Below are 16,226 nucleotides of genomic sequence, written 5' to 3' on the forward strand. Positions count from 1 at the left end.
GTTAGTCAAAGGAAGCTGACATGTGCCTAAAATAATGCTAATGCTAATCGCTAACTAGCTAGCTGGCTAGCTAAATGTCATTTAGCTAAATTCACTAGCTACAGAAAAGCAAATGATAACTCTAATACAGGTTGCTACCAGAGGTGTTGTAGATCATCACGTTGTTTGTGCAACAGCATGTTCTGAATCAGATAGCCTATTCAAAAATATTTGTCTAAATGCAACATCTATTAAAATGTGATTAGGGTCCCCTGGGAAACACTGACCAACACGTTGGTTCCTACCCTATCATAACATCACTCAACTGGAGATGTAGTGGCCTTGATGTACTACACATGCTGACATTCAATTGGCACAAGCCTCCTCACAGACTAATATGTCATCAGAGTGCAACGCATGCTCAATGAGGAACGAGAGAGAGCTCTGGTTTGTTGTTTTGAAAGTTTCTGAGAAAGTGTTGGTTTACCAGTCTACCTGTTTAAATTGGATCCCGTGACGCTGTTAGCCTCAGTTGCTGGGACCTCTACTATCTGTCCCGGCATACTGCCAACCGCTAAAGTCTGAAGAGCTGAGGCTTGGCGATGCTACCCAGACTTCCTTGACAGTTTGAACACAGCCGGTAATGCGGTTAGCCCTCGTGGCTGGGACTGCAGATAGTCCTGAGCTTGTGGCTGTTTGTTGCTGTTTCCTTTATTCCTGCAAGCTGTGGTGGCTGGAATTGTGTGGAGTACCAGCATTAGCCTACATTGCTACCATCATGCCGCCCAAAGTTATCACAGGTGCATGATCTTTAAAAGTAAAAAAATATGTCTACAAGCAATTGTAAAAGCAAAAGGAAAAAAACTTCAACAGTATTTGGAGAAATCTCTTAAGACTCAACAAAAGAATGGACGATCTGACCAGAGGTCCAAGACCGTAATAACAGTTTGCCGTTCTCCCAGGGATAGGTGGATGTCCTGAAAGAGACTTGCAGTGAGATGACAACAAACGAAGCTTGTTGACGTCAGTACTGTCTGTGAATCGTTATTACAGATGACTGGGAAAACAGACTATCGAGAAGGACAATGCTGTGGATAGCATAACAGAGTCTCCACATGGGACCTGTAAGGAGTCTGAGGAGAAATTGAGAATTATTGTCACCGAAAAGCTACAGATGGATCATAGGAAGGTTGAGGTGGAGCGCTGTATATATATGCAGTTTGGACACACTTACTCTTTCAAGGATTTCTCTTTATTTTTTACTAATTTCTACAATGTAGAATAATAATGATGACATGAGAACTATGAAATAGCACATATGGAATCATGTAGTAACCAAAAAAGTGTTAAACAAATCAAAATATATTTTACATTAGAGATCCTTCAGTGTAGCCACCCTTTGCCTTGATGACAGCTTTGCACACTCTTGCCATTTTCCCACTAGTCGTTTCCACCAAACATACTTGTGCTGATGATGTAGTGCACACAAAATGTACTTTTTCAATTAAGTTTTCATGTACAGTCGTGGCCAAAAGTTTTGAGAATGACACAAATATTAATTTCCACAAAGTGTGCTGCCTCAATGTCTTTAGATATTTTTGTCAGATTACTATGGAATACTGAAGTATAATTACAAGCATTGCATAAGTGTCATAGGCTTTTATTGACAATTACATGAAGTTGATGCAAAGAGTCAATATTTGCCGTGTTGACCCTTCTTTTTCAAGACCTCTGCAATCCGCCCTGGCATGCTGTCAATTAACTTGGGCCACATCCTGACTGATGACAGCCCATTCTTGCATAATCAATGCTAAGAGTTTGTCAGAATTTGTGGGTTTTTGTTTGTCCACCTGCCTCTTGAGGATTGACCACAAGTTCTCAATGGGATTAAGGTCTGGGGAGTTTCCTGGCAATGGACCCAAAATATCGATGTTTTGTTCCCCGAGCCACTTAGTTATCACTTTTGCCCTGTGGCAAGGTGCTCCATCATGCTGGAAAAGGCATTGTTCGTCACCAAACAGTTCCTGGGTGGTTGGGAGAAGTTGCTCTCGGTGGATGTTTTGGTACCATTCTTTATTCATGGATGTGTTCTTATGGAAAATTGTGAGTGAGCCCGCTCCCTTGGCTGAGATAAGAAGCACCAAACTCCTTACCGTGCACTTTCACCACCCTGTGAAGTTCATCATAACGTATTTAATCTGTAGCCTAATAAACTGTATTGTTTCAAATCAAATTAAATCAAATTGTATTGGTCGCATACACATGGTCAGCAGGTGCTATTGCGAGTGTGGGGAACAACAACTAGTTGAAAGAGTTGTAGTGGCTGGACAACAGACCATATCATCGCGTGACTCCAAGTTTACTTTGAAATTATGTTATTATATCAATATTTGCACATAAAGGCGTTTCAACTGCCATTTCTTGTATAATACATTTGACAGACACAAAAAGATCCCACCATGTAGAACAAACAAATTGCAGCATTTATCAAATTGTACCAACACTTTTTGTTTCCATCACAGCTGTCGTGATAAATTTTGTATACGGAATGACTTTATTCGCATAAAACTGTGGATGGAAATGTGGTTACTTTGACAAAGCCGTTAGTTCCTTATAAGTGGCACAAATTAATCATTGTACCTTATGGTGGGCATTGAGGGTACACAAAATGCATTTGTACGCTGGGAAACAGAAATGTGACTTCACCGTAGAGTGTGATGATTTTACACTATATATACATGTGGATTCGTTTATTTCAGCCACACCCGTTGCTGACATGTATATAAAATCGAGCACACAGCCATGCAATCTCCATAAACAAACATTGGCTGTAGAATGGCCTTACTGAAGAGCACAGTGACTTTCAACGTGGCACCGTCATAGGATACCACCTTTCTAACAAGTCAGTTCGTCAACTTTCAGCCCTGCTAGAGCTATTCCGGTCAACTGTAAGTGCAGTTATTTGTGAAGTGGAAACGGCTCGGAGAAACAACGGCTCAGCCGCGAAGTGGTAGGCCACACAAGCTCACAGAATTGGACCGCTGAGTGCTGAAGCACGTAAAAATCGTCTGTCCTCGGTTGCAACACTCACTACCGCGTTCCAAACTGCCTCTGGAAGCAATGTCAGCAAAATAACTCTTTGTCGGGAGCTTCATGAAATGGGTTTCCATGGCCGAGAAGGTGCACATAAGCCTAAGATCACCATGCGCAATGCCTACTCGCCTAACATCAGTGCCCGACCTCACTATGCTGTTGTGGCTGAATGGAAGCAAGTCCCCACAGCAATGTTCCAACATCTAGTGGAAAGCCTTCCCAGAGGAGTGGAGGCTACTATAGCAGCAAAGGGGCGAACAACTCCATATTAATGCCCATGATTTTGGAATGAGATGTTTGACGAGCAGGTGTCCACATACCTTTGGTCATGTAGTGTACATTTTATATTCAAAATATTGGGTAAAAAAATGTACCATTATACTAAATTGTCTGCACATATACCCTAAAAAGGTACCAAACAGCACCATGTGAGATCATTACGTGTACCTCTGAAGGTACATTATGTGTATTTAATATTTGTTGTACTCCAGGGTACATTTTGTACCCTAACTGTACCCTTATTTCTAAGAGTATAAAGGAGAATGTCCCGGCATCTTTGTCTCCTTGTGAAATAACACCCATCGCTCAGAGAGGCTTGATTAAGTGAAACACTCCTCAATGGCTTGATACCTTAATGGTGTCTATCTTCAGTAGAAAGGCTCTTCAGGCCGCGGCCCCACCGTAGCTCAAGGGTTGTTGCCGTGAGTCTGTGTGTCTCTACTGTGTGCGTATTTAATGTGTGTGTGTGTGTGTGTGTGTGTGTGTGTGTGTTCTGATAATCCATATACCCTCACAGTCTATTAGCCCTTTACACGCTAAAGGACGAGCCCGAAACATCAATCAATGCTCAAAGGAGATAAAGTGGTTTGATTATGCTCCAGTTTTGATCTCAACCGTCTTGTATTTTCGTAACTTTTTTTTTCTTCTTATCTGTCTTTTTTTGTTCTCCTTTTTGTTCTCCTCCTCCTCCTCCGCTTCGTTCCTTCACGAGCTCTGTAATCGTTTTAGAAGCAAAGCTGAAAGTCAAGCCTCGCTTGGGGACGATGTTATGTTGTGGAATCTTATTCGGGTTGGATGGCTCTGTCCTCTGGATGGACGGAGAGACCGACTGCACCACAGGAATGCAAAGCAACCAGACCCTATTCATCCAGTGTTTCGTCCCAAATGGCACCCTATTCTTTATAAAGTGCACTACTTTTGACCAATACTATAATATATAGAAAATAGGCTGCCATTTGGGACACATCCCAGTCCTCAAAGGAACTCTTTACTCCTCGTCACTTGTCCTGACCTTGGCTGGGATGCTTGACATTCACAATCTCTCAATTACAGTACGTTGTACGACGTTGCAAACAAACAGAGCGATATCGATTTCCTCAACTCTCTCATCTAGCTATGTAAAGCATTTAATATTTGGATATTCTTTGCTGTAGGCCTACTTCTCCGTTATGTTATCTAGGTCGACATTGTGTTTTGATTTTGTTGGACAAATAATGGCCGTAAGAAGCCTGTGTGTTTGGCAGTAGGGGACTAGTCCACTACCTCCTTAGGATGCTTTGATATGAGTGGAATGGACATCGGCCGAGCTACCACATAGCTGACAGTCAGCACTAAACACATCAGACAACACAACATCCGAGTCAGCCTAGGAGGCAGTGCTCAGGGGTGAAGTTTCCTCTAGGTACAGATCTAGGGAGAAGTACATGGAGGAGTCTGCTTTACCAGTCAAAGTATTGTATCTCAATCAAAGTACATTTTAGGCCATCTGAGAATGATAATATGTGGTGTGTATCCTATTTCAAAATAAGTGTTATGGCTGGAATGCTGGCTATGACTGAAATGTCTTATTCAATCAACCAACATCAGAATAATAATATAAGTCCCCACCTTTCATCCTATCGAACTCGGACAATGAGATGAGAACAATAATGACAACAAATTAAGAATAGAAAACAAAGGAGACAATTAACATCACGCCGTACCTTGCCAACATACTGGTGATCCAACCCTGTGTACTCCTCCAGTAGGAAGAACTGGTTCCACATCCATCCTCGTTTGGAGCGTCTCAGAGGCACTCCATTAGCATCCTGTCCCGTCAGCGTCAACCCCACCCCTGTGCCCCCCCGCCTCCCCCCTGTAGTCCTCCTCAGGGCTCGCAGTCCGTCCCCATGGGAACACAGGTATGCCCAGAGGACCAGCAGGAGAAGTACAGTTCTTCCTCTCAACATGGCCAGGCCAGTAGCTCCAAAGCTCCAAATACAGCTTGGCTCAGCTAGATGTTCTACTCCCTCTGGGTGTTAGTGTGAAGTGGTCAGTGGACTTTAGTCAGACGTTTAGTCATTGGGTCACTCCTCCAGTTCTGGGTGTAGGTCCGCAGTAGCAGCACGGGCTGTCAGTCTGCCATTGGGGCCCAGGTCCAGCCAGTATCTGGAACATAGAAGACACAGTCAGGATGTTAGTACTGGGAATACTTGGAACAGTTAACTACTATGATATTTGGTGCAACACTCCCTGTCTGTAGGAGCTAAGCCATAACTTTCTTCTTATCCTGTCCTGTCTTCCTTCTTCTCAGCAACATATGCTTTCCTCCTTTCACCCCCCCTCTCTCTGACCCTTTATTTCTCTCTCACTGTCTCTCTCTCTCTCTCTGTCTCTCTCTCTCTGTCTCTCTCTCTCTCTCTCTCTCTCTCTCTCTCTCTCTCACTGTCTCTCTCTCTCTCACTGTCTCTCTCTCTCTCACTGTCTCTCTTTCTCTCTCTCTCTCTCTATCAATTCAAGGCATGGGAAACATATCTTTACCAAAGCAAAAACTAAATAAACAATAAAAGTAAACATTACAAAATTAATAAAGACATGTCAAATGCCATATTATGTCTATATACAGTGTTGTAACTATGTGCAAATACTTAAATAAATACAAATGGGTTCTATTTACAATTGTGTTATTTCTTCACTGGTTGCCCTTTTTTGTGGCAACTGGTCACAAATCTTGCTGCTGCGATTGCACACTGTGGTATTTCACCCAATAGAAATGTGAATTCTTTGTGGGTCTGTGTAATCTGAGGGAAATGTGTGTCTCTAATATGGTCATACATTCGGCAGGAGGTTAGGAAGTGCAGCTCAGTTTCCACCTCGTTTTGTGGGAAGTGTGCATATAGCCTGTCTTCTTTTGAGAGCCAGGTCTGCCTACGGCGGCCTTTCTCAATAGCAAGACCATGCTCACTGAGTTAAGTTTGGGTCAGTCACAGTGTTCAGGTATTCTGCCACTGTTTACTCTCTGTTTAGGGCCAAATAGCATGTTTTCTTGTTAATTACTTGACACATTGGAAAGAGTTATCTTTTTGTTTTCTAATGATTTGGTTGGGTCTAATTGTGTTGCTGTCCTGGGGCTCTGTGGGGTCTGTTTGTGTTAATGTATTTGTATTGTGAAAACATTAAGTTTCAGAAAGTCCAGCAATGCAATTACAATGAACATTACACAGGGCTGTGAATAGTGTAGCTTGTCCCTGAGCTGGCGTACTAATGGTTTTTGCCTCTCTGCCTGCTGGAGGTACTGCATGTTGGTTCTAACCTTTAAAAAAAAAAAAAAAAAAGTTAGCAGGTCTGTTAATAAATGCCTTTGTCCAACCATCTGGATAAGGTCATTTCTGTGCTGCGCCAGAAATAATGTAAATAGGGAAATGGGAAACTCCATTTGATTCATATTATTATATTCCTCTTTCATTTACAAATCTCATGACGTGACTATGAGACGTAGGGGAATGTTTTATTTAGCTGACCCTGCTAGCTAGCAAAATGTTATTAGCTAGCTAGCAAATTTTGTGAAATTATTTGAAATAACGATTGAAGTAGCTATGTTATCTAAGTCAACACTACACTACTACAAATTAAGTTAAATTACAATAAAAAAAGGTTAACTTGCTTGTTTTTTTGCTGTCCAGTGGCACCACAAGTGGGCATTTGATTTGCGAACTCATGTGCACATGTGCGCTTACTGTGATACAGAAACACCACTATCCCAAAAACTTTGCAGGACATGTACATGTACTGAATTAAAGGGTAACTACAATAAGTTTCTAAGATTTTCCCCAGAACTGAAAAGTCATTCCCTGATGTTGTTTAAACATTTTTGTGGATACAGAAAATCAAATGTTGCTGTTTTTCTATTAAAAAAGTGTGAAAAAACTGGGGGGAAACCAGAATTCGGGGGGGATCGGAAACCCGGGAAAAACAAAACAGAGAAAACTTGAATTTTGGAGAAATAAAACAGAATTAGGTCAAAAATAAAACAGATTTCAAAAATGTCCTACCAGTGTTTTTTGCTGTAAATGACTGTACTTCAGAGCGGGGGAAAGTTGAGATCAGGTCCAATATTGGCAAAGCACCCAAGAGGGAAAGAAGTTGGGCCATCCTATAAATATTTTAGAGTAATATATACAATTTAGCAGACGCTTTAATACAAAGCGACTTACAGTCATGAGTGCATGTTTTCTTTAACGAATGGATGGTCCCTGTCACGATCTTGGAAATGAGCGGACCAAGGCGCAGCGTGAGTACAGTTCCACATATTTATTTAAGTGAAATTAACAAAACAAAATAACAAAACTTACAAAGACCGTGGGGACGTAGTGCCCAAACACACTAGCAAACAATCAATATCCCACAAACACAGGTGGGAAAGAATGCTACCTAAATATGATCCCCAATTAGAGGCAACAATTACCAGCTGCCTCTAATTGGGAACCAAAACAAAACACCAACATAGAAATGTTAAACTACAACACCCCCTCGTCACGCCCTGACCTACTACACCATAGAGAAACAAGGGCTCTCTATGGTCAGGGCGTGACGGTACCCCCCCCCCCGACAGGTGCGGACTCCGGCCACAAAACCTGAAACCAAATGGGAGGGTTAGGGGGGGGTGACTAGTGTTGGTGGCGGCTCCGGTGCGGGTCGTAGCCCTCCCCCAGACCCCAGCTCCGATCATGGCGCCGGACTGAACGACGTGACTGGACTGGGCATCGGCGCAGAGAAGGGTTCCGGCCCTGGAGCTGGGTTGGACGCCGTGCCTAGACTGGGCATCGGCACAGAGAAAGGCTCCGTCCATGGAGTTGGGTTGAACGCCGCGCCCGGAATGGGAACCGGCACAGAGGAAGGCTGCAGTCTTGGAGCTGGGCTGGTCACCGTGCCTGGACTGGGCACCGGTGCTGAGGAAGGCTCCGGCCTAGGAGCGGGACTGGATGCCGTGTCTGTACTGGACAGCGGCGCAGAGGAGGGCTCCTGCCATAGAGCGGGGCAAGTGGGGAAGAACTATTGGATACCAGAGCGAGGTCAACTTACCAGCACTGCTACCAGGAATACGACTTTCCCGAATCAGATCCTTTGTCAGAACCACCCAGGGCATTTCAACTGATTCCAGAGGCTGACCCAAACAACGTCACCGGAGAAGAGGTAGACGGAGTTGTCTTCTGGTCAGACTTCGGAGGCGCGAACACCACCCACCACTTCCGAGTATATTACTCACTAATGTCCAGTCTCTAGATAACAAGGTAGACAAAATTAGGGCAAGCTTTGCTTTCCAGATGGACATCAGTGATTGTAACATACTCTGTTTCACGGAAACATGGCTCTCTCGGGATATGCTGTCGGAGTCGGTACAGCCACCTGGATTATTTGTGCGTCGTGCCAACAGGAATAAACGTCTCTCTGGGAAGAAGGGTGGGGGTGTATGTTTCATGATTTCATGATTCTTCCCACTTCAGGGCAAGTGCGAGGAGCAGGCACAGGACGTACCGGACTGGGGAGGTGCACTAGAGGCCTGATGCGTGGAGCCGGCACAGGTGGCACCGGACTGGTGACACGCACTTTAGGGCGAGTGCGAGGAGTAGGCACAGGGCGTACCGGACTGGGGAGACGCACTGGAGGCCTAGTGCATGGAGCCAGCACAGGTGGTACCGGACTGGTGACACGGACTTCAGGGAGAGTGCGGGTAGCGGCCACAGGATGTACCGGCCTGGGGAGACGCACTGGAGGCCTGATGCGTGGATCCGGCACAGGTGGCACCCGACTGGTGACACGCACTTCAGGGCGAGTGCGGGATAGCTGACACAGGACGTACCGGACTGGGAAGGCTCACTGGAGGCCAGATGCATGAAACCGGTGACTGGTGTCACGCTCTTCAGCACTCCTGTACGGCAGCATTCTCATCGCTACCACCTCTCTCCGGAATCTTTCATCCAATTCCGACTCCGACTCCCAAACAGGAGCTGGCACTCTCTGCTGCTCGACCGCCAGCTCCATGTGCCCCCCCCCCCCCAAAATATTGAGGTTTCTGTGGCCGTGATCCCCGGCGTCGTCGCTGTCCTTCCATGCTCCTTGGCAACTCCCGCCAAGGAAGGGTCTCGTGTCCTCTCATGTCCTCCCAAGTCCAAAACTTCCTTACCTAATTTTCACTTTGCTTGGTCTTTTGTTGGTGGGATATTCTGTCACGATCTTGGAAATGAGCGGACCAACGCGCAGCGTGAGTATAGTTCCACATATTTATTTAAGTGAAACTAACAAAACAAAATAACAAAACTTACAAAGACTGTGAGGACGTAGTGCCCAAACACACTAACAAACAATCAAAATCCCACAAACACAGGTGGGGAAAATGCTACCTAAATATGAACCCCAAATAGAGGCAACGATTACCAGCTACCTCTAATTGGGAACCAAACCAAAACACCAACATAGAAATTAAAAACTAGAACACCCCCTCGTCACGCCCTGACCTACTACACCATAGAGAAACAAGGGCTCTCTATGGTCAGGGCCTGACAGTCCGGGCACGCCACCCTTTATAAAGCACAGGTTTTGTCATATTTGACCTAGTGGGGTTATGTCACGTTTGAAATTGGTGGTTATGTCACACAGTTATGCTACATTTATGAACCCTTTACAGAGTATGACATATAGTTATAGATGATTTGCAACACATTTATGTAGTGTTTATGAAGGCTTTATAAGCTCCACCTCATTTAAAGCCTCCTCCCTGTAGGCTGTCTCGTTGTTGTTGGTAATCAAGACTACTACTGTTGTGTCGTCTGCAAACTTGATGATTGAGTTGGAGGCGTGCATGGCCATGCAGTCATGGGTGAACAGGGAGTACAGGAGGGGGCTTAGCATGCACCCTTGTGGGGCCCCAGTGTTGAGGATCAGCGAAGCAGAGATGTTGTTTCCTACCTTCACCGCCTAGGGGCTGCCCGTCAGGAAGTCCAGGACCCAATTGCACAGGGCGGGGTTGAGACCCAGGGCCTCAAGCTTCATGATGAGCTTGGAGGGTACTGTGGTGTTGAATGCTGAGCTATAGTCAATGAACAGCCTTTCTACATAGGTATTCCTCTTGTCCAGATGGGATAGTGCAGTGTGCAGTGTGATGGCGATTGCATCGTCTGTGGACCTATTGTGGCGGTAAGCAAATTGAAGTGGGTCTCGGGTGACAGGTAAGGTGGAGGTGATTATGATCCTTGACTAGAGTCTCAAACCACTTCATGATGACAGAAGTGGGTGCTATAGGGCGATAGTCATTTAGTTCAGTTACCTTTGCCTTCTTGGGTACAGGAACAATGGTGGCCATCTTGAAGCATGTTGGGACAGCAGACTGGGATAGGGAGAGATTGAATATGTCCATAAACACACCAGCCAGCTGGTCTGCTCATGCTCTGTCAAAATTATTCTCTGAGGCTACCTGGAACTTGTTCCAGTCCGCGTGATCAAAACAATCTTGAAGCGTGGATTCCGATTGGTCAGACCAGCGTTGAATAGTCCTTAGCACGGGTACATTCTGTTTGAGTTTCTGCCTATAGGAAGGGAGGAGCAAAATGGAGTCGTGGTCAGATTTTCCGCTTGGAGGGCATCGCGGAAGTTACAGTAGCAGTGATCCAGTGTTTAACCAGCGCGAGTGCTACAGTCAATATGCTGATTGAATTTAGGTAGCCTTGTTCTCAAATTTGTTAAAATCACCAGCTACAATAAATGCAGCCTCGGGTTATATGGTTTCCAGTTTGCATAAAGTCCAGTGAAGTTCCTTGAGGGCTGTCGTGGTATCAGCTTGAGGGGGGATATACACGGCTGTGACAATAACCGAGGAGAATTCCCTTGGGAGATAATACGGTCAGCATTTGATTGTGAGGAATTCTAGGTCAGGTGAACAAAAATGACTTGAGTTCCTGTATGTTGTTACAATTACACCATGAGTCTTTAATCATGAAACATACACCCCCACCCTTCTTCTCAGAGAGATGTTTACTCCTGTTGGCACGACGCACAAAGAATCCAGGTGGCTGTACCGACTCCGACAGTATATCCCGAGAGAGCCATGTTTCCGTGAGACAGAGTATGTTACAATCACTGATGTCCATCTGGAAAGCAAAGCTTGCCCTAATTTTGTCTACCTTGTTATCTAGAGACTGGACATTAGCGAGTAATATACTCGGAAGCGGTGGGTGGTGTTCGCGCCTCTGAAGTCTGACCAGAAGACAACTCCGTCTACCTCTTCTCCGGTGGCGTTGTTTGGGTCAGCCTCTGGAATCAGTTGAAATGCCCTGGGTGGTTCGGACAAAGGATCTGATTCGGGAAAGTCGTATTCCTGGTAGCAGTGCTGGTAAGTTGACCTCGCTCTGGAATCCAATAGTTCTTCCCAGCTGTATGTAATAACACTTAAGATTTTCTGGGCTAACAATGTAAGAAATAATACATAAAAACAAAATACTGCAAAGTTTCCATGGGACTAGAAGTGAGGCAACCTTCTCTGTCGGCACCATCTTGTAACACACCAGATGTTATCATTTATCAGGTTTGTATTTTGTCCTGTAGTTCATTCAGTGTAATTAGAGAATCCAGTGGGTTCTGGTAGTTTTTAATAGCTGATTCTAAGATTTGTAATTGATCATGTATATGTTTTGCTGTTTGTTCTTTGTTTTAGAGTCAAAAAGACTGGAGAAGTGGTTTATCCATTTTGGATAGATAAGTCTGTTGTTGTTTGTTTAGTGTTCCAATTTTCCCAGAAGTGGTTAGACTATGGATGCTTCAGTTACATTGAGCTTATTTCTGACATGCTGTTCCTTATTTTTCCTTTGTGTATTTCTGTATTGTTTTAGTGATTCACCATAGTGAAGGCATAGGCTCAGGTTTTCTGAATCTCAATGTTTTTTAGGTTTCTCAATAAATAGTTTTTTTTTTTGCATTCTTCATCAAACCATTTGTCATTGTTGTTAATTTTCTTAGCTTGTCTGCTTTACATTTTTTAGATTTGATAGGGAAGCTGAAAGCTCAAATATACTGTTTTTACTGCAAAGTTTACACCTTCACTATTTCAGTGAAAGTTTTATCCAGGAAGTTGTCTAAAAGGGATTGAATTTGTTGTTCCCCAATTGTTTTCTACATTACTTTCCTTCCATCTATAGCATTTCTTAAAATGATGCAGTTCCATTGGCTTTGATGACTTATGACTGAGTATTGCTCTGTTCAAGTAGACTGTAATTTTGCTGTGATCTGATAGGGGTGTCAATGGGCTGACTGTGAACGTGAACGCTCTGAGAGACTCTGGGTTGAGGTCATTGATAAAGGGATCTACAGTACTACTGCTAAGGGATGAGCTGTAGGTGTACCTACCATAGGAGTCCACTAGAAGCCTACCATTGACTATGCACAGACCCAGCATGCAACAGAGCTGCAGGAGTTGTGACACATTTATTGTTGTTTTGTTGTAGTTTTGTCTAGGGGGTCATATTGGGGAGTGAATGCTGTTACCCCTCTCTCTCTCTCTCTCTTAGAAATTAGATTGCAGATTGCTCTTTTAAAGGAATATGACTCGACATAATGAGTCTACTTCTCCATCCACACATTGCCACGGCTACAAAGGGCTACATGTACATCGGGTTTGCGCTTAGTGGGACTATCATTTGATTCCATGTGTTATTTCATAGTTTTTATGTCTTCACTATTATTATACATTGTAGAAAATAGTAAGAATAAAGAAAACCCTTGAATGAGTAGGTGTGTTTAAACGTTTGACTGGTACTGTATGTATACTAAACTGAATAAACTTTTAATAGACTAATAGGTCTACATGTTCAGCTTGTATCTCTTGAAACAATCTGTCTGGTCACACTATGTTATCAGAGCAAGCAGGCTGTCAATGGAGACCATGAGCAATGTCAATCTGAGTTTATTACCTTCAGATCATTGTAAAGATACTAAGCAAAATGGTTGTTTGCAAACCACACAATGAAAGCACAGAGCATAGTGCCTCTCTCTCTCTCTCTCTCTCTCTCTCTCTCTCTCTCTCTCTCTCTCTCTCTCTCTCTCTCTCTCTCTCTCTCTCTCTCTCTCTCTCTCTCTCTCTCTCTCTCTCTCTCTCTCTCTCTCTCTCTCTCTCTCTCTCTCTCTCTCTCTCTATATATATATATATATATATATATATATATATGAAGGCATGGTTAGACAAACAAGGGGGGATAAAATGGAACAAGATAGGGAGATGAAGAAGGGCATGACTTCTTATTCTATGCTCATTATTCCTGTCTGGGTGCTATCCAGGCCAATGATGTGGCACTGCTGGGGTCTGGGCGCTGGGTTATCAGTGGGCGCATTGGGGACTAGCAGCACCACCGTCACTATCACACACAGACTACGTCCCAAATGACACCCTAGTGCACAACTTTTGACCAGGACCCATACTTTTACTGGTCAAAAGTAGTGCACTATATAGGGAATAGGGTGCATTAGGGACACACACACACACACACACATGCTCAGCTCAGATAGAGGGATGCAGAACGCTGTATGGCAGCTCTACTTTTCACACAGGACATAAAGGACAACATCTCTGGCCATTCTGCTGAATTATGAGCTTTAAACTGCATGCAGAAAGTGGGGAGAGATTGAGCAAGAGAAATAGAGGGAGAGACAGACCGGTCGAGACACATTGAGAGGGGGAGAGATGGCGGGAGAGGCTCAGGTGGAGAGAGAGGGAGGGCCAGGGTAGGTTGGGCAGAGAGAGAGATGGAGGGAGAGAGAGAGGGAGAAAGAGGTAGAGGCAATTGTTGAAAGGGGGAGAGGGTGGGTCAGGGACTGGTAGGGAGAGCTCGAGAGGATGGAGAGAAAGAGAGAGATGGAGGGAGTGAAGGAGAGGTAGAAACATCCTGTCAGAGCAGCGTCAGCAGGACAGTGAAGAGAGGAGCGGTGTGTGGGGGTGAGAGTTTGTGTGTGTCTAGCACATCCATTACCCTACCTGTCTTCTCTCTATCCTTTTAGCCATCCAAGCCAAGGCCTCTCTCCCTGCCCTCCCTCCCTACCTGCTTTCAACCCTGCTTTCCCCTTATGAGGCAAAAACGCAAATGGGAAAAGCTGAGAGGTTAGGTCCTCCTTTCTCTTTTCCCCCATGCCTTGCAGTTTATTATACCCCATGCCAAAGCTCCTCTCCTCTATGCCTGCTGCATGCGCTTCAGCTGATATGCATTATCGTGGGGGGATTTCCAGACCGCTTGCGATGCTAGTCACTTTGAATGTGTCCTTTGCATGCCTCAGCAGGGCGAATAAGAACCCATAGGTCACAACAGGCTCTCTCTGGGCCGACGAAGCAGGTGAGAGTGACGGCCTGTCTCAAATAGAGTGTGTTCCCTTTGACGAGCTCCCATAGTCAACCAATAGGGCTCTTTTCAAAAGTAGGGCACTATGTAGGAAATAGAGTGCCATTTGGGACGGAACCACAGAGTACCCGAACCCACAGCCCACTCACATTCTCTCTCTTAGTAACTCTCACGTGGATAGCTCTGGTTCAAATACATTTTGAGCTAAAAGTATTTTTTGCTCTTTTACTTCCTCTCTTCTATTTCCCAAGTCCTCACACGCTTGACTTTATGAATTTCCTTAATTGACCATGGTGAGGGAGCGTGGGGGACTGGGAGCTATTGATTTGCTATAGGACTCAGCAGTGTGGTTGGAAATACCATGCGGTCTCCGGGGTTGCTTCTCAGAGCCTTCTAATACCTCCAGTCTTCAGCTTCTCAACACACGCACGCACACGCGCATGCACGCACGCAAGCAAGCGCACATCCTGCTCTGCTCTGGTGGTAGGCAGACAGTCAGTCCTTTCAATATATTTCTTTATAATGTCACTGTGGAAGGCTGGAAGCTAATGCTTGACTGACTGTATGAAAAGGCCCTGCCTGCTGTCCCTGAGGAGCGCTCGCACCGCTGATCACATTTTGTCATGCCCTGGAATCCACGTTGTCCCAGATGGCACCCTATTCCCTACAGAAAAAATAAAGGTTCTTAAATTGTTTTTCCTCAGCTCTTAAAGGTTCCATGGGAGAACTCTTGCCCAATAAAGAACCTTTGAGTTAAGTTTGGGGTTCTTCATGTGGCATCTACGGTTCTTCAGATTTCTAAAAAGGTTCTTGGAATGTAGAAGCCTTCAGATGTATCTCTTTCATAGCACACAGCTATGGCCAGTGTTAACTAGTGTAAAATGTTTCAATATCAAAATTGTTGTATCTACATTGAATGATTAAGGTATCTCATGCTAATGAAATATAAACATTTTTTTTTACAAACTATTCAAATCTGTTACTTGGACATATTGCACTTGTTACTGAAATGGTTGTTCCAGTTTGGATGTTGAAGTTAGTCTCATATCTTAGTGTTCCCCACCCTGGCCGTCATTCTGAAAGCAGGTTGTGGGTGAATTAAAATGTTGGATATGCCCTCTCTGGCTGGATTAGAATATGACTTACACATCACTTTGCAAACCAGCATAATGTGACTTGCAGGCTTGATGTGGCCTGTAAACCTTGAGTTTCAGGCCACTGTATTAGGTTAATACTCAGCCCTCTAAAGAAGGCCTTATGGGTGGTACTGGTAACTCAAAAAACGATGCAAATAAGGCTTAAAACCTTACATCAGGGCTCTTCAACTTCGGTCCTGGAGGGCAGAACTACTTCTGGCTTTGTATGGTTCTTCAAAGAACCATCACATTAATGTTTCTTCAGAGACCCTAAAATGGTTCCCCTAAGGCATCGCTCTCAAGAACCTAACGCGGTTCCTACTTGCACCTTTATTTTTAAGAGTGTATGCAGTGCACTACATTAAATTGGGAGGCTACAATAGTA

At 44.5% G+C, this 16,226-nt stretch overlaps 1 protein-coding gene across 1 annotated transcript in view; it reads right to left on the reverse strand.

Moving 5' to 3' along the window:
• The window catches only part of LOC129859456 (cadherin-6-like), a 96,385-nt gene that overhangs the window by 42,640 nt on the left and 37,519 nt on the right, over positions 1-16,226 (reverse strand). Inside the window, exon 2 of the mRNA XM_055929270.1 lies at positions 5,055-5,499. Within this exon, the coding sequence (XP_055785245.1) occupies positions 5,055-5,300 (246 nt within the window). The 5' untranslated portion in view covers positions 5,301-5,499. The remainder of the gene's footprint in view (positions 1-5,054; positions 5,500-16,226) is intronic.

This window comes from Salvelinus fontinalis, chromosome 7, assembly GCF_029448725.1.
Source record: "Salvelinus fontinalis isolate EN_2023a chromosome 7, ASM2944872v1, whole genome shotgun sequence".
NCBI lineage: Eukaryota > Metazoa > Chordata > Actinopteri > Salmoniformes > Salmonidae > Salvelinus > Salvelinus fontinalis.